Source organism: Gigantopelta aegis, chromosome 12, assembly GCF_016097555.1.
Source record: "Gigantopelta aegis isolate Gae_Host chromosome 12, Gae_host_genome, whole genome shotgun sequence".
Classification (NCBI taxonomy): domain Eukaryota; kingdom Metazoa; phylum Mollusca; class Gastropoda; order Neomphalida; family Peltospiridae; genus Gigantopelta; species Gigantopelta aegis.
This window is the reverse complement of record NC_054710.1, coordinates 35,322,833-35,347,960: the sequence shown is the minus strand read 5'-3', so window position 1 is coordinate 35,347,960 and position 25,128 is coordinate 35,322,833. Positions and strand designations below refer to the sequence as shown.

At 39.2% G+C, this 25,128-nt stretch overlaps 1 protein-coding gene and 1 long non-coding RNA gene across 2 annotated transcripts; both read right to left on the bottom strand.

Annotated features, from left to right (window-relative positions):
- Positions 1-66: 66 nt before the first annotated feature.
- Positions 67-11,059, bottom strand: LOC121386286. The gene is made up of 3 exons (XR_005959625.1): positions 10,885-11,059; positions 4,945-5,029; positions 67-189 (listed from the first exon to the last, which is right to left on the bottom strand). It is a non-coding gene; the product is annotated as an uncharacterized LOC121386286 (long non-coding RNA).
- Positions 11,060-18,595: 7,536 nt separating this feature from the next.
- On the bottom strand, positions 18,596-23,877 carry LOC121386681 (kelch-like protein 2). The gene is made up of 2 exons (XM_041517670.1): positions 23,701-23,877; positions 18,596-21,110 (listed from the first exon to the last, which is right to left on the bottom strand). The coding sequence occupies exon 2, from the start codon at positions 21,089-21,091 to the stop codon at positions 19,466-19,468; it is 1,626 nt and encodes a 541-aa protein (XP_041373604.1). The 5' UTR covers positions 21,092-21,110; positions 23,701-23,877; the 3' UTR covers positions 18,596-19,465.
- Positions 23,878-25,128: the final 1,251 nt, after the last annotated feature.

The following is a 25,128-nucleotide window of genomic DNA, read 5'->3' as shown; positions in this document are numbered from 1 at the left end:
CTTTGTCCTTGCTGGTACACCTGCCCGTTTTGACGTCGTAGTAGGCGTCGTTGGCAGACGAGGAGGGACAGTTCACAATGGCGTAGTTCCCTTTCAGGCAGACGACGAACTGAGTGCAGTCGTAACAGTGTGGATGTTTAGTGTTGCCGTACACGTTGCAGTCGGAACGTTGTGGACACGTGCTGTTCACTGGAAACAAAATCCATTCATTTTAACTTCTCTGTTTACTGGGGCTGGGGTGCGGGGGTTTAGGGCATATAGTGGGGGGGGGGGGGGGGGGGGGGGGGGGTTGGGGGGTATTTTTAAAAAGGCGGTCGTAGTATTTTAAAACACTAGACTTTTAGTGTGCGCAACCCCAGTGAATTTCGAAGTGCCCGGAATATCCAGTGTTAGCAAACGAATACAATGAAGTTGTTTGTGTTTCGTAAGAGACATGTCAACGCCATAGGCTGCGTGGTGGTGGTGGTGGTAGTGGTGTGTATGTGTGTGTGTGTGTGTGTGTGTGTGTGGAGGGGTTATGGGTGTTCGAACGTATCACCACCCGCTGAGGTCTTTTATTTTTCCGATTGAATAATAGTCTATTCATATGGTTGTCCAGGGAAAATGTAGATAAAAGGATACACTAGGTTCATGCTACTGTATTCGCCTGCCTCTATCTCTCTCTCTCTCTCTCTCTCTCTCTCTCTCTCTCTCTCTCTCTCTCTCTCTCTCTCTCTTTGTGTGTGTGTCTCTCTCTCCCTCCCTCCCTCCTTCTCTCTGTCGCTCTCTCTCCCTGTCTGTCTGTCTGTCTGTCTGTCTGTCTCTCTCTCTCTCTCTCTCTCTCTCTCTCTCTCTCTCTCTCTCTCTCTCTCTCTCTCTCTCTCTCCCCTCCCCCTCTCTCTCTCTCTCTCTCTCTCTCTCTCTCTCTCTCTCTCTCTCCGTCTGTCTGTCTGTCTGTGTCTGTCTGTCTGTAAGTATGTATGTGTCTCTATCTGTCTCTGTCTGTAAGTATGTATGTGTCTCTGTCTTTGTGTCTTTCTCTGTCTCTGTCTGTCTGTCTCTGTCGGTCTATCTGTCTGTCTCCCCCCCCTACCCCCCCCCCACCCCCAATTACAGACCACATTAGATTGGATACATTATAAAAACAAAATAGTTTCGTGTGAACGTAATTTAAAATTTTAATCACACGCAGAGCAATGGTATTAAGGCATTGTTTGTTTTGACGTTTTAATAAGCTGTTTTATTTTTATGAAATCATCATAGTCACGAACCTTGCGTTTTATTGGCGGTTATAAAACGTTCACGGCGTGTTGCTATTTTTTGAAATTTGCATTGTCACTGAAACGCTTTTAACAGTGAACTGATCACAACGCGTTTTAAAAATTATTATCATCACCACTAACACCACCACCACCATCATGATCATCATAATCATTGTCGTCGTCGTCATCATCATCTTTTTTTTGGTTTGGTTTTACTTGCTTCTTTTAAAAATTATTTCTCGTTCCAGCCAGTTCACCAACTGATCTATCAAAGGCCGTGGTATGTGCTATCCCGTCCGTGGGATGGTGCATAAAAAAGACCCCATTGCGACTGATGGACAAATTTAACTGGTTTCCTCTCTGGGACTAAATGTCGGAGTTACCAAATGTTTGACACCCAGTAGCCGATGATTAATAAATCAGTGTGCTCAGTGTCGTTAAACAAAACAAATTTTAACCTTTACGTTTTTTAATTTCCACCCTCCTAGATGTCGGAGTGGTTATGCCATTAAGTTCACATTGGACAGACAGACACACAGGTAAGCAAACCGACTGACAATATCTGTATTCATATCCCATCCCTGTTGGTGAGCCCATTGGGCTATTTCTCGTTCCAGCCAATGCACGACGACTGGTATATCAACGGCCGTGGTATGTGCTATCCTGTCTATGGGATGATGCATATAAAAGATACCTTGCTGCTAATGGAAGACTGTAGCGGGTTTTCTCTGATGACCATGAGTCTGATGACCTCTCTATTACTGTGCTGACATTGCCATATGTTTGACATCCAATAGCCGATGATTATTAAATCAATGTGTTCTAGTAGTGTCGTGAAACAAAACTAGCTTAACCATGTCCCACATTTTTCAGTTAGCAACAAGGGATCTTTTATATACAGTTTCCCTCAGACGGAACAGAACCAATCGTGGGGCACTAGTCACGGCGGAACCCCCCCCCCAACCTTTAATGGGTCCGCCGAGATGATTCGATCACACAGCCAAATATAATAAGCCAAAGATAACGACGTACTCAACTCATTTTATTTACGGTTATATGGCGTCAGATATATATATTATGGTTAAGGACCACATAGATATTGAGAGAGGAAACCCGCTGTCGCCACATCATGGGCTACTCTTTTTCGATTAGCAGCAAGGGATCTTTTAATGCACCATCATAAAGACAGGATAGTACATACCACGTCCTTTGTTACACCAGTTGTTGAGCACTGGCTGGGACGAGAAATAGCCCAATAGGTCCACCGACGGGGATCGATCGTAGACCGACCGCGCTTCAAGCGAACGCTTTACCACTGGGCTACGTCCCGCCCCTGATGGACTTGAAGACAAAAATGTACGCTTTTCTCTCATACTCTGTATAAATAAAGATAGTACCCCTCCACCCCTACCCACTCCAGATTTCTTCCTACGATTATGTGCGCGCGGATCCAGTGGGGGGGGGGGGGGTCGATGGGGTCTGGACCCCCCCCCCCCCCGATCTTGACAACGGGAATATACTTCAAATCCATCTAAAGCTATCTTCAAATATAAAAAATTTCTATCGGGGGGGGGGGGGGCTTCAAAGGCTAAAGACTGGAAACAAACCCCCCCCCCCCCCCCCCGCTAAAATTCCTGGATCCGTCCCTGGCGCCCCACGAATTTTGTATGCACACAGAAGCAGGACTAAAGTTAACTCAGGGTAAAAAAAACCCACCCAAAAAACAAACAAAAAACAACAACCCAGCAAACAAACGAACAAAACCCCCAAAACAACCCCAGTTCTTATTTCAGGCAGAGCGTGATTTAGCTCAGTCGGTTGAGTGCTCGCTTGAGGTGCTTGCGTCGCAGGATCGAACCACCTTGGTGGATCTATTCAACTGATTGTGTTTTTCTCGTTCCTATCAGTGCACCACAACTGATTTAAAGGCCATGGTATGTGCTTTCCTGCTTGTGGGAAAGTGCATATAAAAGATCCCTTGCTGCATTAAAACATGTAGCGGGTTTCCTCTGATGAATATGTGTCACAAATACCAATTTGTTTTACATCCAATAACTCAAGGTGCTCTAGTGGTGTCGTTAAAACAAAAACAAAAAATCACCAAAAGCTAAATAAAAAACATCCTGAATTTTTGTTCCATACACGGAATGTTTCTTTCAATATACGGAATTTGTTTTTTCAGAATCCCACACCCTCAAACCCCACTTTTCGATACTAGAAATTTTTGATAACATTGTATATTTTTCGAAATAACTTTAGCTTATTATTTTTTAAATTTTATTTATTTTAATTTTTAAATTTTATTTTTTATAATAATAATAATTTATTTATTTATGTATTATTATTATTATTATTATATTTTTGGTTGTTGTTGAAAAGATCGTTGGCGCACTTAAAAGATAAAATATCAGAAAATTACAAATATTTTCCCAATTAGGTTGGTGGCCATGGCTAATTGGAACTAGTAGTTCAATAAAGACTATCTGGTCATATTTGCGAAATTGCTAATAATTGTGTTTGTCCAGTTACAAAATATAAATACATATTCACTTCAAATAAACATCGAATAGAATAGAATAGCTATTTACCGAAACCCCAGCACGAAAAATACATCGGCTATTAGGTGTCAAACTATGTTAAAGAAAGAAAGAAATGTCCATCAGGTTTAAAAGCAGGGCTCGATATACCAGCTTGCAGAAAGCGAAACAGTCTATTTTTAGACCTAGCAAGGGGGATAGAAATGTCTAGGCTAAAACAATTAAACATGACATATGTGGGCATTACTTAGACCCCAAAGAAAGTTTGTTTTGTTTAACGACACCACTAGAGCATATTGATTTATTAATCATCGGCTATTGGATGTCAAACATTTGGTCATTTTGAGTTTTGTCCATGACAGGGAAAATATGATTTCCAATCTCCTACTTTTGTAAGGTAATAGGGAAGTAAACTGACCAATCAGCGTTGAATGTACATTGTAAATAGTTTTTTAAAATTATTATTATTGTTTTAATTATTATTATTTAACGACGCACTCAACACATTTTTATTTACGGTTATATGACGTCAGACATATCGTTAAGGACCACACAAATTTTGAGAGGAAACTCGCTGTCGCCACTACATGGGCTACTCTTTCCGATTAGCAGCAAGGGATCTTTTATTTGCGCTTCCCACAGGCAGGATAGCACAAACCATGGCCTTGTTGAACCAGTTATGGATCACTGGTCGGTGCAAGTGGTTTACACCTACCCATTGAGCCTTGCGGAGCACTCACTCAGGGTTTGGAGTCGGTATCTGGATTAAAAATGTCATGCCTTGACTGGGATCCGAACCCAGTACCTACCAGCCTGTAGACCGATGGCCTAACCACGACGCCACCGAGGCCGGTTCAAAGTATGGTAAATGCAAAAAGTAAAAAAAAAAAAAATTCATTTCATTTCAAATTTATTTTCGTGCTTATTTCCAATTAAGGTTCAAGCACGTTGTCCTTGGCACCCCCCCCCCCCACCCCCCACTATCTGGGCTCTATGTCCAGGACAAGGGGTTAGCTATTAATTGTTAGTGGTTAATGAGAGAGAAGAGGGTGTAATAGCCTTACACCTATCCATTGATTCGTTAAAACTCGCTCTGGGTGGGAGCCGGTTCCGGGCTGCGAACCCTGTACCTACCAGCCTTATGTAAATAAGCATCGACTACTTACGTATAAATGGACCCTGGCTTAAACAGGAACAGATGAATGTTGTTATTATGGAAACAGCAAAAAATATTTTATCGGCCATGTCGAACTGGAAAAAAACAAGTACACAAGATTCAGTGACTTGCTAATAATACGTTATTGAACAATATAACAATTCCCCCTAAACCCCCCAACAACAACAAACAACAACAACAACAAACAAACAAAAAAAAAAAAAAAAAAACTACAACAACAACAACAAAACAAAACAAAAACACTATAACCCTACTGAAGTGCTTTTTGGTAATCCTGGTAATCCTGATGTTTGTAAAACCACGAAATGCATTTTTTTGTATTTCTTAAAAAGCCGCGCGCACTCGAGAAAAAAACGTTAAGCAAACGAGGTCCAATCTATTTTTAGAGGGAATCTTCCTGTGTAAACGTCACAGACGTTGGTATACCACGTGACCGTTATCATTTTGGTTCGGTTTGTTTTCTCGTGCACGGTTCGCGCAATCAACATCCGATTTGTTGTCGTTTGCTTGTTGTTCATTTGTTAGATTTTTCTTCACAGTTCGTGAACATTTTCAGTAACAATAAAGTTCAGACAAGTAAGTGTCTCAATACAAAACGTTACAAACCCTTAAAACCAATAATTTTGCTAAGTCTTACGATATCTGGAGAGGGGATACAACCAGGACAGAACAGTTGGAACATGTCCAGGAGAGGTGAAAGGAACGCACCCCAAGTCTTTGCGCACTCTGTGAAATTTGTCGTGGCGTAGGCATTGTTGTGCTTCGAGCGACATCTACCGGTGACATCAGAATACTAACTTTCAAAATTATTTCAAGCAATTGGGACATGGGGATTCCCATGGTATTTATCGATATAAAACCTGCTTTTTCACTCCATTTGATAAAAACGTGATCTAAGTGTGTTACAGGTTTGTAGATTAATCAAATTATAATTTATTTTCGCTGGATGGAAATAGGGCGTGCGGCTTTAAAGGAGCTCAATCACGGATTTAGTGGGGCTTGTTTCTCTAAATATGCATTATAAATGAAACTTACATTCATTTGGAATACCAAACCTAGTTATTGTATGATCCAAAATATTTTAATTGAACTACGATCGAGGGAATTCCACGACACGCTTGTAGTTTACACCTACCCATTGAGCCTTGCGGAGCACTCACTCAGGGTTTGGAGTCGGTATCTGGATTAAAAATCCCATGCCTCGACTGGGATCCGAACCCAGTACCTACCAGCCTGTAGACCGATGGCCTGCCACGACGTCACCGAGGCCGGTCGCCATGTATAGAGACTTGGCAAATGAGGGCCGGTGTAAAAGGAACGCAGGTCCGTAGGAACCGAGGTCCTACAGATCTCGGTTCCTAGGACCAGTAGTCCTATCGGACCTCCATAGATTAGGAACCATAGTCCTACCCGGACTTTCATTCCTGGTTTATTTTTAAGTTGTTTTTATCCTAGGACTTGTATTCCTACCGGACTTAAATTCCTTCTACAGCAGTGACAGAAATACTAGTCCGGCAAATTACATGTCCGTTTATTATACTCTGCAATTTGCATGAGCTGCCAGAAAGACACGAGCAAAAAAGTGAGGTTATGGCAGCCTTCCATCGTAGTGTGATGGATAAGTGTACGAGTCTCTTAAGATTATTGTGTGTTCAAATCTCCATGTAAAAAAATATTTTTAAGTTTAAGTATCAACTTAATTCTTTTTTTACGTCATAGACTTGCGGATAAGACACGTGAGTGAATTTTTGTAATCGTCTTACATTTTTGTTACAATATTGAAGTAGGACGAATATCTACCTTTTTTCAAAAGTATATAAAGCAACTACAGATATAAAGTAGGCTATATGTCCATGTGTTCAACACGAAGCAATATACCCCCCCCCCCCCCCCCCAATATGTAGTCCAAAATTGTTTAAAAAATATATATATGAAAACTGGTAACTAAAAAAACACTAACATTTGGTGAACAACAAAAGACAATTTATATATGCACCAACATAATTTTTTGCAATATGTGTTGTATGTTTATATTTTGACGGTAAGTCACAATCTGATTAATTGTGATTTTCTAATCTTTGTCCGATCGGACTTCCATTCCTCGGAATCCTAGTCTGTGGGACCTGTATTCCTAGGAATTTAAGTCTGTGGGACGTGCATTTCGATAATTTTACTCACAATATTAGTTGTAATCCATGTAAAAATGCAGACTGATTTATTTAGAATCCTATTTAGCATCTTGGTAGTAATGTGAATATAAATATACGTTGTGTTCCAGATTCAGACATTTTCGTTTCATTCGGGCAATAATGATCAGCATGCCTCCCCCACCCCTTCTCCCAAAAAGGGAGTCTGAATGCCTATTGCGACCAAAACGGTCAGGTGTAAAAGTGTCATGAGTAGTTAGTCTGTTTAAAAGGATCTTTGTAAATTGTGTGTGCATATTATTGACAGTATGATAATTGTTCAGGGATTACTATTTTCTTTTAGTCGGTGTAGTAGCCCATTGAGCTGCTAAAACCCACTCTTAGACATTGATATTTCTATTAATTGATAAACATTAATGAAAACCATTTAACATATTTGTTTATCGATGGTATGGTTTGTTGGGACTAAGATATCATAGACGCTAGAGTCTGATATGTCATATGTTAGACCAAATTAATTTTTAAAATGAGCAAACTTGACAAAGCAGGCACATGTTCAGTAAGCTATGCAGGGGAGAGGTCAAGAAATTTGCTTTGAAGAGGGGTGTTTAGAACACGCCACCCCACCCCACACCCTATGTACACGCGCCTGCAACATTATTGACAGAAAGGCACAAACTTAAAATTATATAATAACAAGATAATGTATATAACGCAAATATCACATTTTTATAGTTAAATTATTATTAATATTATTAATATTATTATTATTATTATTATTATTAAATACCAATATATAATGTCTAACAGATAATTGTGTTGGTATATCATATGGGCAAGTTATACTTATTTGCGAGTACTAATATGCTTCGAATTATGGTAAATGTTTTTGAGTTACTTTTAAATGTTTAAACATTTATTAGTTGGAACAATACGCAGTGAATAAAGACCTTGGTTCTGCTCATGTAATAAGGTCAACAAAATGTGTACAAACTCTTGCAAATTATATAAATGGAAAATATTGGAATAAATATAAAATATTTAAATAAAGAGAGGCGCTAGTATCCTAAGTTAATTAAATAAACCAAAAAGGAAACTGTTTTTCGTTTTGTTTACATTTATAATTTAATTTTTATGTGTACGACCGGACTTAAATTTTGATATCCTGATATCCTGGCAGTCAGACCAGTATTCCTAAGGAACATAAGTCCTAGGACTTGCATTCCTAGGTATATTAGACCTAGGACCTGCATTCCTAGGAGACTAAGTCCGGGCAGACCACTGTTCCTACGGACTTGCATTCCGTTTACATCGGTTATATACATGGCAAATAATAAAAAAAATATTATTTCATGACAAAAATAACCGCGAATATGCTGAAATAAAATAATAAACAGTCGGAACATGAACTCACCATTTATTATTATTATTATTATTACTATTATTATTATTATTAGGCGCGTGTGCAAATTATTTTGACTGGTTCGCAAAGTGGTATTTCGGTTTTAATGTATAGCGTAAAAAAACAGTGTACTGTTGCATGTTTTGTCGTCCAAAGGTTGGCTAATTATTACTTAACCCAGTTGAATCCAGTTCTACGTGCAGGGACAAGTTCAGCCTTCCGTTTGTGCGTGTGTGCACGCACGTTAATCTTGCATTGTTATAGCCAAAACTCCTCCAGATAAAACACCGCCCCTCCACCCCAAAAAGGTAGTAGTAGGCTAATAATAATAATAATAATAGTAGTAGTAGTAGTAGTAGTAGTAGTAGTAGTAGTAGTAGTAGTAGTAGTAGTAGTAGTAGTAGTAGTAATAGTAGTAGTAGTAGTAGTAATAGTAATAATAATTGTGTATTATTATTATTATTATTATTATTATTACATGTATTATAATGTTGATAAAATCACGTCGCGGTGGGGTGGGGTGGGGGGGGGGCGGCTGTTACAGAAACATTACATACATTTAGAGGGGGACCCGGGAGTGGTCTCAGATTTACTAGTAGCCTATAAAAAAATGTATTTTGAGTTTTATTGACCCTTGCAATTTTGAGCATTTGAAATGTGACTAAATACAGTAAAATAACCTTTTAGTTATATTTATTTACGGTGAAATTAACGTAAGCAGACTCAAAACTGCAATCAGTGAAAAATTATTAAGTTCAAGCCCTGTTGTTAGTTTGTGTACTGTCCGTAGTTAGTTTCTCTTTCAGTTAATCTACCTCAGCCGCTGATAATTTGTAATTGTAATTTTTATTTATTTATTTATTCTTCATCATCATCATTGTTATTATTTATTTATTTATTATAATTAATTTTTTGTTAGTACTGTAGGGACAATATGACGCTATTCATATATCTATGGATAGTAGTCCGCTAAGGGTCCGCTAAATTCATATACTCCCCCACCCCGTCCCGTTCAGAAAATGCACTGTTCGTACAGTACTTAGTATGCATTCCTCCTGTTCCAGATGGTTCGGTAATATGGATCAATCAAATGCATGTACTTATTTACCGCCTATATACATTTTTGCTGTGAATATAGCCAGCCCTCGTTAGTGGAGGCTATAGACACGGCCTTCGTATATATAGTCACATCGTATATAAACACCGTCTCGTTCAGAGTATTCTTTAAAAATGTAACAATTCCTATCCCAAGTCGGCTGTTATGGCATATTTTGTATAATAATGAATTTGACAAGGTACACAATGAAGATGTTTGTGATCCAGATGTTTAGAGTTTTTCGCGTTCGACTAACGATAAATTTACCTAAAGATGCAAAGGCCTAACTAGTCGGGATAGTCGACGTTTAACATGCTTCTGTTACTAAAATAAATTAATGTATAAGCTTAATATCATTCAGTACATGTTTTTATTAATTTTTAATAACTTATTTTCATTTTTTTCTCTCTCTATTTACCCTACGTCGCAGAGGACGGTCAAGCGTTCTCGTTACACGAGCTTGGTAAATCGTTTTGGCACTGCGGTTATTCGGGGAATGCCCGTCACGTGACTCAAAATAATACGTCACACCTCAGCTCTCCAAATAGCCGTTATGTTTCTCAGAATTATGGACCGTACCCATAATTCAATTATTTTAATAAAATATCAATAATAAGTGTGATATGGTAGTTATGTAGATGGTTCAATAAAGTACTTTTAGGTACAAATCAAATATATATATTGTCATATAATACTTTGTTTGGTCAATAAGCCATTCGTGACAGATGACTTTTACTGAATTATAGGATTATAAATTTATAAGAAGAAAATCGAGGGACTTTTGTCTGACGATACACCAGCTATCTGTCTATCTATCTATTTATTATTATTATTATTATTATTATTATTAGGCTTAAAATATGGTTATTTTGATATATATATATATATGGTTTATACAGATAGATAAATAATTAGATAGTAGATAGTTAGATAGTAGATATATATATATATATATATATATATATATATAGATAGATAGATAGATAGATAGATAGATAGATAGATAGATAGATAGATAGATAGATAGACAGACAGACAGTCAGCTGGAGAGAGAGACAGACAGACAGACAGACAAACATATACATAGAGAGAGAGAGAGAGAGAGAGAGAGAGAGAGAGAGAGAGAGAGAGAGAGAGAGAGAGAGAGAGAGAGAGAGAGAGAGAGAGAGAGAGAGAGAGAGAGACAGAGATAAGGAGCGATTACCGAAATAAATAAGCAAACAAACAAATAATAAAATAAATAAAATAAAATAATTTGATTAGTTAACAAGACGCAGAACTCACCTGATTGTTTTAAACTCTGCTATTCACCGCAGTATAAACACATTTGTAACGTTGTCACGAACTAGCAGACTACTGTGAATCTCGACTTAAAAATTGACAACTTTTATCTATCATCTCAAAATATATGGGCAGTAAAACGGCAGACCAATGCGTTGTTTCCAGCAGGGGGCGCCTTTCCCAAAATGCCTGAAAGGGGAACCAGGATAAGAAAAAGTCCAAATATATAATTATATGTTTTTCTGAATTACAAAATGCTATCTATTTGACCCAGGAAATGTTGCAACAAACAAAGCGTTGCTAAAACAGTGGGTAATAAAAATAATATAATGATAATCGGATTTACGTGAATTTCCGGGTATCTCCGCGGGTTTTCGAAAACCGTCGAGACTGGATTGAGCCGAAACGAATAATTGGGTGTATACAGAGTAATACCCATATTTAAATACACTTACTTAACGTCAAGGAAGTACATAAACCTTAGCTCTGAAGACAATGTGACAAGAGTTAATCATCCAATACTGTCCAACCTATGAAATATTATTAAATAGACTGTTTCCTGCCATTGTAATATAGTTACGACTAATAGATCCTGTTTGGATGACTCAACTAAATATTATATATTAAAGCTAGTTTTGTGGTTAGATTGTCAGTGTCTGTATACACAGTTTTTACCTTCCAATAATTTAGTACCTACTGTACCAAAACATATATACATACATAAAGGATTCGTTACGAGTATTTTTAAATATGGAAAATATCAACCGAGTCTATGTTAATCGGTATTTGTCGAGGCTCTGCTAGACGAGGTTGATATTTTACATATTAAAAAACACGAATAGCGAATTCTATTTATCCTATAACACTTGTAAAATAACATTGCAATTTTTTTTTTTTTATAGTAAATCACAGTACTAAAGTCGCCGCCATCGATAATATGACGTCATCACGATTAGCACAAATTAGTTTGACGTCACGCATTTTAAACAAATCTTTGAAAACTTGTTGGCTTGTAAGCAAATGACCCATCCACAGCAACACATTACCTAGAGACCTTGACAATTTGCATACCTTTATTAACCGGGTTAATACACTAAATTATCACATGGGTTTATGACATGGATATCATGGGTAAGTTATAGGATAAATATATATATATATATATATTTATATGTATGTATGTATGTATGTATGTGTGCGTGCGTGCGTGCGTGCGTGCGTGCGTGTATATGTATGTATGTATGCGTGCGTGCGTGCGTGCGTATGTATGTATGTATGTATGTATATGTCGTATAACTCATTAGTTGGGGCGGTCGCTTGAAGCGCGGTCGGTCTAGGATCGATCCCCGTCGGCAGACCCATTGGGCTATTTCTCGTTCGAGCCAGTGCTCCACAAATGGTGTAACAAAGGCCGTGGTATGTACTACCCTGTCTGTGGGATGGCGCATATAAAAGATCCCTTGCTGCTAATCGAAAGAGGAGCCCATGAGAAGGCAACAGCGGATTTCCTCTCTCAATTCCTGTGTGGTCCTTAACCGTATGTCTGACGCCATATAACCGTACATAAAATGTGTTGAGTGCGTCGTTAAATAAAACATTTCCTTCCTTCCTTCCATTAGTTGTTAATCTGAGCGCACCCGTCGTAAATCGGGGAATTACAACGCAACCATCGAGTTGGCAAAGTCCGTCGTGACAGTTGACAGTCTGAGACTAGCATTACACTTTAACCGCAAAACTACCCTTGAAAATGCCATGGAGACAATTATTTTGCTGTAGCCATTTTCTTAATTGTCAACGTTGTTTGTATAACAGAACTTAACAGTTGCTTCTGAGAAACAACGTGTAACGTGGAAAACAGTGATGTGGATTATGTGTTATACATACACATGTAGGTAAACAATAATAAAACAGTGATGTGGATTATGTGTTATACATACACATGTAGGTAAACAATAATAAAACAGTGAGGTGGATTATGTGTTATACATACACATGTAGGTAAACAATAATAAAACAGTGAGGTGGATCATGTGTTATACATACACATGTAGGTAAACAATAATAAAAGTGAGGTGGATTATGTGTTATACATACACATGCAGGTAAACAATAATAAAACAGTGAGGTGGATCATGTGTTATACATACACATGTAGGTAAACAATAATAAAACAGTGAGGTGGATCATGTGTTATACATACACATGTAGGTAAACAATAATAAAACAGTGAGGTGGATCATGTGTTATACATACACATGTAGGTAAACAATAATAAAACAGTGAGGTGGATCATGTGTTATACATACACATGTAGGTAAACAATAATAAAACAGTGAGGTGGATAATGTGTTATACATACACATGTAGGTAAACAATAATAAAACAGTGAGGTGGATCATGTGTTATACATACACATGTAGGTAAACAATAATAAAACAGTGAGGTGGATCATGTGTTATACATACACATGTAGGTAAACAATAATAAAACAGTGATGTGGATCATGTGTTATACATACACATGTAGGTAAACCATTAGAGCACACTGATTTATTCATTATCGGCTACTGGATGTCAAACAGTTGGTAATTTATTCATTATCGGCTATTGGGTGTCAAACAGTTGGTAATTTATTAATTATCGGTTATTGACATCCAATAGCCAATAATGAATAAATTAGCAACTGTTTGACATCCAGTAGCCGATAATGAATAAATTAGCAACTGTTTGACATCCAGTAGCCGATAATGAATAAATTAGCAACTGTTTGACATCCAGTAGCCGATAATGAATAAATTAGCAACTGTTTGACACCCAGTAGCCGATAATGAATAAATTAGCAACTGCTAATTTTGACACCCAGTAGCCGATAATGAATAAATTAGCAACTAATTTTTGACACCCAGTAGCCGATAATGAATAAATTAGCAACTGTTTGACACCCAGTAGCCGATAATGAATAAATTAGCAACTGTTTGACACCCAGTAGCCGATAATGAATAAATTAGCAACTGTTTGACACAACTGTTTGACACCCAGTAGCCGATAATGAATAAATTAGCAACTGTTTGACACCCAGTAGCCGATAATGAATAAATTAGCAACTGTTTGACACCCAGTAGCCGATAATGAATAAATTAGCAACTGTTTGACACCCAGTAGCCGATAATGAATAAATTAGCAACTGTTTGACACCCAGTAGCCGATAATGAATAAATTAGCAACTGTTTGACACCCAGTAGCCGATAATGAATAAATTAGCAACTGTTTGACACCCAAACAGTTGTTAATTTATTCATTATCGGCTATTGGATGTCAAACATTTGGTAATTTTAGTCTCAGAGAGGAAACCGTCTACATTTTTTTTATTAGTAACAAGGAATATTTTATATGCATCGTTCCAAAGAAAGAAATGTTTTAATTAACGACGCACTCAACACATTTTATTTACGGTTATATGGCGTCAGACATATGGTTAAGGACCACACAGATTAGCAGCAAGGGATCTTTTATTTGCGCTTCCCACAGGCAGGATAGCACAAACCATGGCCTTTGTTGAACCAGTTATGGATCACTGGTCTTTGCAAGTGGTTTACACCTACCCACTGAGCCTTGCGGAGCACTCACTCAGGGTTTGGAGTCGGTATCTGGATTAAAAATCCCATGCCTCGACTGGGATCCGAACCCAGTACCTACCAGCCTGTAGACCGATGGTCTGCCACGACGCCACCGAGGCCGGTGCATCGTTCCAAAGACAGAATAGCACATACCACGGCCTTTGATATACCAGTCGTGGTGCAATGGCTAGAGCGAGAAATAGCCCAATAGCCCCACAGACGGGGATCGATCCTAGATCTGGTATATCAAAGGCCGTGATATGTGCTATCCTGTCTTTGGGATGATGCATATAAAAGATCCCTTGCTACTAGTGGCAAAATGTAGCCGGTTTCCTCTCTAATACTATATGCCAGAATTACCAAATGCAGTAGCCGATGATTAATAAATCAATGTGCTCTAGTGGTGTCGTTAAACAAAACAAATTTTGTTTGGTGCACTGGCTAGAACGAGAAATTAAAAAAGTTAGTTTTGTTTAACAACACCACTAGAGCACATTGATTTATTAATCATCGGCTGTTAGATCGTCAAATATTTGATAATTTTATTATTAGAGAGGAAACCCGCTACATTTTTTTATTAGTAGCAGGGGATGTTTTATATACACCGTTCCAAAGACAGAATAGCACATACCACGGCCTTTGCTATACCAGTCGTGGTGCACTGGCTAGAACGAGAAATAGCCCAATAATAAAACATTCATTAATTCATTTCAACTTAGTTTTGTGTTTATATCCAATTAAGGTTCAAGCACGCTGTCCTGGGCACACACATCAGCTATCTGGGCTGTTTGTCTGGGACAGAGGGTTAGTTGTTAGTTGTTAGCGAGATAGAAGAGGGTGCGGTGATCTTACACCTAGCCACTGATTCGTTAAAACTCACTCTGGATGGGAGCCGGTACCGGGCTGCGAACTCAGTACCTACCAGCCTTATGTCCGATGGCGTAACCACATCATCACCGAGGCCAATAAAACAATGCACCGGAGACGGCGACTGTAACCCATAGTATTGTCAACAAGCAGGCCTCAGATTACAGTTATCTTTCCATTTGCCTGTCCAAAATCCGGAAATTTGTCCGCACAAATAGTCTGCTGTTTGACTGTCGTTATTTCATAGCAGACAGCTATGAAGTGGCAACTATTTGACTGAAGTTGACAGGGGAGAACATGTAGTTTGTAAACATGTGTAACTTGTTGACATTGAAGACTTGTTTGTGGTAATTCTGACCCATGCAAAAGTAATGCTTTTTGTGTAAAATGGGTGTACTCCGGCCAGGTTTAGAGGGTGTGTTTGTTTAAACCAATATCCTGTGTCCGCCTGGCAGGCAAAGGTACATACAAAATTCCACGGGCCTGCTGATATTAATAAAAATGTTATAGCCACTAAGGGTATATAGAAACATGTAGCGAAATTAATTGTGGTCTGTGGCCAGCAGAAACAGGTGTTACCCCAAAATGTTCTCCATGACGGAAAACAATAGTGCATAAACAAACAAATAAAACAGGGTTACACTGAGTGCACAATATTTTAATATGATTGTAAATGACATTTATGACCATTGCACTTTTATGGAAAGAACAAGACAAGGCTGTAGGAAGCGGCAAGGCCAAGCTGGCTTCAGTTAGACCAATAGTTGGCCTGATTCGTAATATAAGAAAGAAAAAAAGGTGTTAATCCTGCTTGAAATATCACCATATACTGCTTCAAACTACAGTAAAGTACTCTTATAACGAACCGGAAGTGACCATGATAATTAGTACGTTGATTATTAATCTATAGGGAGATATAACGGGACTTTACGATCAGTTCGTTGTATGTAATTGTTCGTTCTAAGCATGTTCGTTATAAGCGTACCGCCATAATGCAGCAAAAAACATGAATTTAAAACACAAATTCGGTGTGGAGAATCCTTTAAGAATGGTAGATCCAAAATTGGGGTTACCAATTATTCTGAGCTTCCTACGAGCTTGCAAGACATGTATGCAGTTCTGGGTATACATTTTAAAACATTCATAATTAATAGTTGTGTCATACCCACAAAATACCCGCCATCTTAAATTCAAAATGGTCGTCCTTTCAACGTTAGCTCAAACAATAAACTTCTTTGGGACAACGGTATCAAACATTTGTAAGGTCAGTTATTATCTCTTTTTGCACATACTAAATTAAATGACTGCTACGTGATTTTTAACATCTTTAAAACTACAATATATTTGTAACATATAAACAGATACATTAGGGCATCAAGTTTTATTTCTTCTACTGGCGGGTAATTCTTCTGTTTTCGTGACCTGTTATGCACCCATATCGGAAATCTGTTGGCAATTTGCGAATGACCTGTTTATTTGCCCGCGGCATACTGGGTTCACAGATAGCAATTCAGGCCGAAAATGTTTTTTGACAATTCAGTAGGGAAAATGCATTGACGTTGTCTGTTGGGGATGGGGGATGGGGAGCATGCCACCCAGCCACAACTCTCGCCTTCCACATTTTATATAGCTGGAGGCATGGCGGAAGCAAGTAGACATTCTAGGGAGTTTCTAGTTTCTAGGGGGTTCCGTGGGTATGCACCCCGTAAAAGTTTGAAAACTAGATGTCCTGAAATGCAATTTCCTGCTTTGTACAAGTAACATTCATTTCTGCCTTAAGAGTTACTACCAATAATATTTTTTATTCAGAATTATTTGAGGGGCTAAAGCCCCCCTACCCCCCTCGCTTCGCCGTACCTGTTATGTGACCATGGCAGCGTGTTTTAGCGATTTTATGCATGGAAAAGCAAATTAAAATGGCATTGCTTTGTTAGTGTTTAGCTTTAGTAAAATATACGAACAACCCACGAACAACAAAAACAACAGCAACAACAAAAACCCACAACAAAACAAAAATCCCAGATGAAAACGACAAAACGCCCAACAACAACAACAGAAAAACAAAAACAAAAACGAAAAGAAAGAATACATCCAACTGCGATTTCTGTACTGATAAACAAATTATACATAAATTAAACGAAATAAATAAATAAAATGAAAACATAAAAAAAAAACCCTACAAAAACCCACAAACAAAATAACAAACAAACGAACGAACGAACGAACAAACAAACACAATCAACAAACAAACAAATAAACAAACAAACAATCAAATAAATAAAATAAAATAATAAATAAATAAATAAATAAATAAATAAATAAATAAAATAAATAAAAGATACATAAATAAATAAGTAAATACAAAAAACCCCTAAATAAAACAAACAAACAAAGAAACAAACAAATAAACAAGCGAACGAACGAACGAACAAACACAATCAACAAACAAACAAACAAACAAACGAACAATAAAATAAATAAAATAAAATAAAATAAATAAATAAAATAAATAAAAAATACATAAATAAATACAAAAACCCCCCTAAACAAAAAAATAAACAAACAAACAAACAAATAAATAAATACATAATACATTAAAAAAAACCCAACACCAACATTATGTACACAGAAAAAACAGGATTTTCTGATCACTTTGAAAGTAAAAATGTGTGTGCACTTCCACACCCCAACTCCTTTAAACGTGCGCCTACTACATAAGTTATCACCCGGTAAATAGACAATTATATTGACAGTACAGCTATTAATGTCAGAACAACTGGGTGACGCCCATGTTGCTGGCTGTCCAGTGCTTGTAAATTACATTGATACCCAATCCTAACGCATTAAACTGCCACAATGCGAATGTAAATGACGCAGTTTAAGTAAATGCCTTTAACTGTCAGACGCACGTGGCGTCATGCCTCTCTAAGCTATTATAATCTAACTCGGTGATAGAAAAAAGAGAAGACGTTTGTTTTGGTTAACGACACCACTAGAGCACTTTGATTTATGAATCATCAGCTATTGGATGTCATACATTGGTTTATATATATATATATATATATATATATATATATATATATATATATATATATATATATATATACACACACACACACACATGGTCTTAGAGAGGAAACCCGCTATATTTTCCCATTAGTAGCAAGGGATCTTTTATATGCACCATCCCACAGACAGGATAACACATACCGCGGCTTTTGATATACCAGTCGTGGTACACTGGCTGGAACGGGAAATAGCCCAAATGAGCCCACCGACGGGAATCGATCTTAAACCGACCGCGCATCAGGTGAGCGCTTTACCACTAGGCTACGTAAGATGGATTTCCCCCAATGGATGCAATTTTTTTTTTATCTACACACACTTGTTCTCAGCCCCTCCCCCACCCCCCATCCTCACGTTTAGGCCTGTGCACCACAACTGGTATATCAAAGTCGAGATATATGTTCATTCCTGTCTGTGGAGGAAAGTATAAAAAAAAGAAGAAGTTATTTTGTTTAACGACACCAGTAGACCACTGTAATATATAAATCATCAGTTACCTGATTTGAATTCGACTGCTAGCTTAATTCACCCTGAATGCGAATTGACAGAAATACCTTATTTCAATTTGACTGTTAGCGAAATTCGCCCTGTAAGTAGTGGATTGACAATACTATCTGATTTGAATTTGACGTAGCTTAATTCGCCCTGAATGGGGATTAACAGAAATATCGGATTTCAATTTGACTGCTAGCTTAATTCGCCCTAAATGAAGATTAACAGTCATACATGATTTGAATTTGACTGAATTTCGCCCTGCATGTGTATTGATAATAATATCTGATTCGAATTTGAGGTAGCTTAATTCGCCCTGAATGAGGATTGACATTCACATCAATTTGATTGTTAGCTATTTCACCACACATGTAATTTGGATTGACAAGTAGCTTAATTTGCCCCGACTATGAATGATGACTCCAATGAGAATGCATGTAATGTGGATTGACAAATATATCTGATTTCAATTTGACTGCTAACTTAATTATTCACCCTGAATATGGATTGACAGAAATATCTGATGCCAATCCGAGTGCCAGGTTAATTTGTCCTGGCTATGATTGATGACTCCAATGACAAGACGTCATACACATGGTCGTGCCTAGGCGACTTAGGAAAAATGCCTTTCTCCTCTTTGCCGTCGCCGATGTTGAACTTCCTGACGCCGTCGTTGTTGAAACACAGCAAACTCCCGTTCCGGTACACGACGCCGTAGCAGTAGCCGAACGATTCCCATTTCACCGTCGACTTCGTGTCAATCCGGATCTTTCCGTCGGTCTCCGTGATCTCGACGTGCATGACGTTTCCGTCGTAGTCAAGGAGATAGACGTCCGGCAGATGGACCGATCCCCTCAGCATCCTCGAACAGCAGGGCAAACGAGACATGAGACTGTAGACGATACGAGTGGTCGTGTTGAAGCACTGGACCAGATTCGAACCCACGGACTCCGTACGCCCGCCCATCACCATGATGACACCATTGACGGTGACAGCGAACGCGTGCTCGCGGTTCTGGTTGAGGTCCCCGACGACGTGCCACTGGGTGGCGCTCTCTCCCATCTCCTCTATCGTGTTCGTGCCCTGTCCGCCAATCACGTACAGTCTCTCATCCAACGCGGTCATGCAGTGGAAGCAGCGGCCGTAAACGAGTTCGGGGCCCGTCTGCCACGCTTTCCGGCAGATGTCGTAAACGAGCGTGCACTTGGACTTCGTCTGGCAGCCCGTGATGTAAATCTTCTCCCCAAGTATGACAGCAGAATACCAGTACCCATGATTCACTGGGGCAGACGGCAGGTTCACCCACGTTCCGTCCGGGGAGAAGAGCGAAAGGAGGGAGTTTTCGTGTCGGTGGAGGACGTAAACGTCGGCTCTCTTCGATATGAATCGGCTGTTGGAGCGAGTCGGCGATATCCTCGGCTGGTACGTGTGCAATATCCTCTGTATCATACCGCGGACGGAGCTGTTTTTGGAAACGATGCTCGAAAACACCACTTCGTCTATCAGCACCTGCGGATCAACTATATCCAAGTGCAGCGCCTCGAACATGGCCGTGACGTCATCATCATCCGGATTGTTGGCCTCGATCCACGTCATGACGGCTCTGACGACCGTGTCCTCCTTGCACTTCAAATCGTCCTTCGAAAGGACCTCCAGCAGCTCTGCCTTTGAAAGCTGAATCAGATTCTCCGTATCAATGAACGCAGCCAGGTTGTCCGTCAAGTAGGCGAAGACTCGGCCAGTGAGATCGGAGAACCCGTAGCGGTTCATCAATCCCCACCAGTGGAGACAGTTTTCCGGAGTCAGCTCGAGCCATTGTTGCAGATACCGATGACAGAGGTCTTTGACGTCATCGAGCTGCATCATCTCTGCTGCGTCAAGAATCTGGATGCAGTTGTCCTCGTTCACCAGATCCACTCCGCACAGCTGCATCTTGAGAATGTTCTCAAACACCGACAGAGACACCGATGGAAGGTGAAGGACGCCCGTCCTACTCTCCGTCATGTCTGACGTAAGCATCGCCCGGAAGTACGGCGAGAGTGCCGCCAGGACGAGGCGACTTCCGGTTGTTTGGCCGTCATCGCAGACAATGTCAATGTCGTTCAAAGATCCCTTGACTATTTCTTCGTGAATGTTTTTGAGCAGAGTTGTGGATCTGTTGTTGTCCATAGTACACTTGAACTGAAAGCTAAGAAACGAACTACTAATACTATTACTTTCACCATCACACCACCACCACCACTATCAGCACCACCACGACCACTACCTCCACGACCACCACCTCCTCCACCATCACCACCACCCCCACCTCCAAAATCACCACTACCACCATCTTCACCATCACCATGACCACCACCACTTTCACCATCACCATGACCAGCACCACCATTACTACTACTACTACTACTGCTACTACTATTACTACTACTACTATTACTGCTACTACCACCACCACCACCACCACCACCACCACCACCACCGCCACCACTACTACTACTACTACTGCTGCTACTGCTACTACTACTACTACTACTACTACTACTACTAGTACTAACACTACTATCACTAATACTACTACAAAAACAACAACTACTACTACCACTACCTCTACTAGTACTACTACTACTACCACCACCACTACAACTACCACCACCACTACTACTACTATCACCACTACTACTACTAATACTTCTACTACTACAACTACTACTACTACTATCACTACTACAACTACAACTACCACTACTACTACTACCACTACTACCACTACTACTACTACTACTACAACTAGGCTAAGGGGTGCAACAATGAAGAAAAAACTGTTGCAATATACAGCGATACAGCAAACCCATATTGCAATACGTATTACACATTGTTTTATTTATTTAATGCTAGATGTATCTCGTGCTACGCACTGTAAGAGTTTTGATTTTGTTTTGTTTTTCGTTAACGACACCACTGGAGCACATTGATTAATTAATCATCGGCAAATGGATATCAAACATTTGGCAATTCTGACTCGTGGTCATCAGAGAAAACCCGCTACATTTTTCCATTAGTAGCAAGGGATCTTTTATATGCACTTTCCCACATATAGAACAACACACACCACGGCCTTTGACCAGTTGCACTGGTTGGAAGCAGAAAAACTCCAATTAGTTGAATCGATCCACCGAGGTGGTTCGATCCTGCGACGCAAGCACCTTAAACGAGCACTCAACTGACTGAGCTAAATCCCGCCCCTTTAGAAAAGAGTGTGGTGTGGCCTCACACTGGGCTTTTCCACACAAAAATATGAGTAGATTGCAAGCCCTCGTTATCCGAGACAAAATATACGGCCCCCGTGTATATAGCCACCTCTGTGTTTAAGTAACAAAGATGGCGGCCTTCATTGCGGTTGTATTTATGGAATTTAAGTGTGTAACGTGGTCGATTAGACCTGAGCGCACTAACAGATGCCTGCGAAGTGCGGCAATACTTGATAACTACACGCTAGGCAGTTGGTAGGACAGTTAAAGTTTGTTTGTTTTTGTTTAACGATACCACTAGAGCACATTGATTTTTTAATCATTGGCTATTGGACGTCAAACATTTGGTAATTTGACATATAGTCTTAGAGAGGAAACCCGCTACATGTTTTCGTTAGTAGCAAGGGATCTTTCATATGCACCATCCCACAGAGAGGATAACACACACCACAGCCTTTGATATACCAGTCGTTGTGTACTGGCTGGAACGAGAAATAGCCCAATGGTCCCACCGTGTTACATAACGAACTACCACTCTACTACTACTACTACTACTACTACTACTACTACTACTACAAGTACTACAAACTACTACTACTACTGCTACAACAAGTACTACTACTACTACTACTACTACTACTACTACTACTACTACTACTACTACTACTACAAGTTCTACAATTACTACTACTACTACTACTACCATCACACTACTACTACTACTATTACTACTACTACTATTAAAACTACTACTACTACTACTGCCTACTACTACAAGCGTTACTAACTACTACTACTACTACTACTACTACTACTACTACTACTACTACTACTACTACTACTACTACTACTACTACTACTACTACTACCACTACCACCACCACCACCACCACCACCACCACCACCACTATCTATTACTATCACTATTATTATAGTAGTTTATTGTAATAATCTACTCGGCATTTGATCATTCATAAAATTCTTAAAATTCAACGGAAGACGTATATAAATCACAAAAATACATTTAATTTTAATAACACGCGCATGCGTACGTACGTATAAGTGTTGCGGTTCTTCATAACTACGAGCCTCGAGTTTCATGCTAGTGAATATGAATAGAGAATTACTTCAGAACAAAACGTTTTCATTGGTGACGCTCCTCCCCACCACAAATATATTATTTAAAAAACTGTTTCTATTTCTCCTACCATAAAATATACCAATATTCTTAATGAACAGGTGCGGGGCGTAGCCAAGTGGTAAAGCGCTCGTTTGATGCGCGGCCGGTCTGGGATCGACACCACTAGAGCACATTGATTAATTAATCATCGGCTTTGGTAATTCTGACTCGTAGTCAACAGAGGAAACCCGCTACATTATTCCTAATGCAGCAATAAATCGTTTATATGCCCTTTCCCACAGACAGGAAAGCACATACCACGGCCTTTGTCCAGTTGTGGTGCACTGGTTGGAACGAGAATATATAGTCTATGAGACACCTATAGCGGACAAGTAATAAGAATTGGTTACCTGCTGTGTTAATTTATGCCATTGACCTCGTTCTCTCAAAGGTCAGGGACAGCTAAGTAGGGCCTATATGTCTGTAGGTTTCCAATTCGTCATTGAAAAAACATGAACACGCAAGACCTGTTTTTGCTTTTCCATGGAGTGTGGATTTTCTTTACAGAGAAATTCCAGGCAATTTAAATCGCATGGTTGTGACGTTATAGGGTGGACAGATTACGTCACAGCGACCTAATACGCCGGTGGTCTTCAAATTCGTGACATCTCGGCCAATTACGGTTTCATCCGTATAAATTATGAATCGATCGCTAGCGTTCGGGAGCGCTTGTCCTTCTGAATGTGCTAACGCATAAATAGATAACGTTTATTTTTTTTTAAAGGGACTGGCCCTAGTTTTCAAACACAAAAGCATATTTTTCACCTAGACCCTAGTTTCAACCCGTAAAAATGGACACTAAGTTTGGTTAATTTACAAACCTGTAACAAATTTGAATAAAACAGAGCGAAACAAGAGTCTGTGACGTTGAAATACTCTTAAAAATAGACTAAAACGCGACTCTATAACCGTTACTTCTCACACGCACGTGCATTTTTTAAAATATGAAAAATGCATTTTGTGGTATTAGAAACACCAGGATGACCATAAACACTTCGGTTGTACGGAACTGGATATTCTAAACAATAAAATATAAGTAATGTTTGATTTCAGTGATCATAAATGGCTCTAATAGTGAAAAATATGCCTATAGTGTTTAAAAACTAGGGTATGTTCCTTTAATTGTTTTAATCATCGACTATTGGATGTCATATATTTGGTAATAATAATTTTGACACATAGTAATAGAGCAAATACCAGTCGTGATGCTCTGGTTGGAAAGAAAAATAATCCAACGGGCCCACCGACGAAGATCGACCCCAAACCGACCGCGCACCAGGCGTGCGCTTTGCCACTGGGATACATCCCACTCAGTGAAAGTCGTGATTCATTAGCTGGAACGAGAAATAGCCCAATGGGCCCGCCGACGGAGATCAATCCCAAACCGACCGATTCTACTACAATTCTGTTTTATATATATATATAATATAAATAATTTTTAAATAAGCTTATAGCCAATACAGATGTTGACTGTGGTTCAAATCCCGTCAAAGCTGGTTCACACTTTCATTCATTTTTCTGATTTATCACCATCTGCCTATCATGATAAGTATTTAAAAAAACAAAACTTTTCCAATATATCCCACGATTTCAATCTGTTTCGACCTTGTTTTGTCAGTTTCTGAGCTGTCCACATCATTACTTATGTTCCTGCAGTTCCTCCTCGGGTGCAGCCTCCGTGTATTTCCGTGTATCCACTGCCGCTAACAAGCCAAGACACAGAGTGGCTATAATCTTAACCACGCCATCTACAATGCCACTACCGTTACCGTGCGTAT

Coding starts and splice junctions, on each gene's coding strand:
- LOC121386681 (XM_041517670.1), bottom strand. CDS start 21,091: ATGGACAACAACAGATCCACAACTCTGCTCAAAAACATTCACGAAGAA.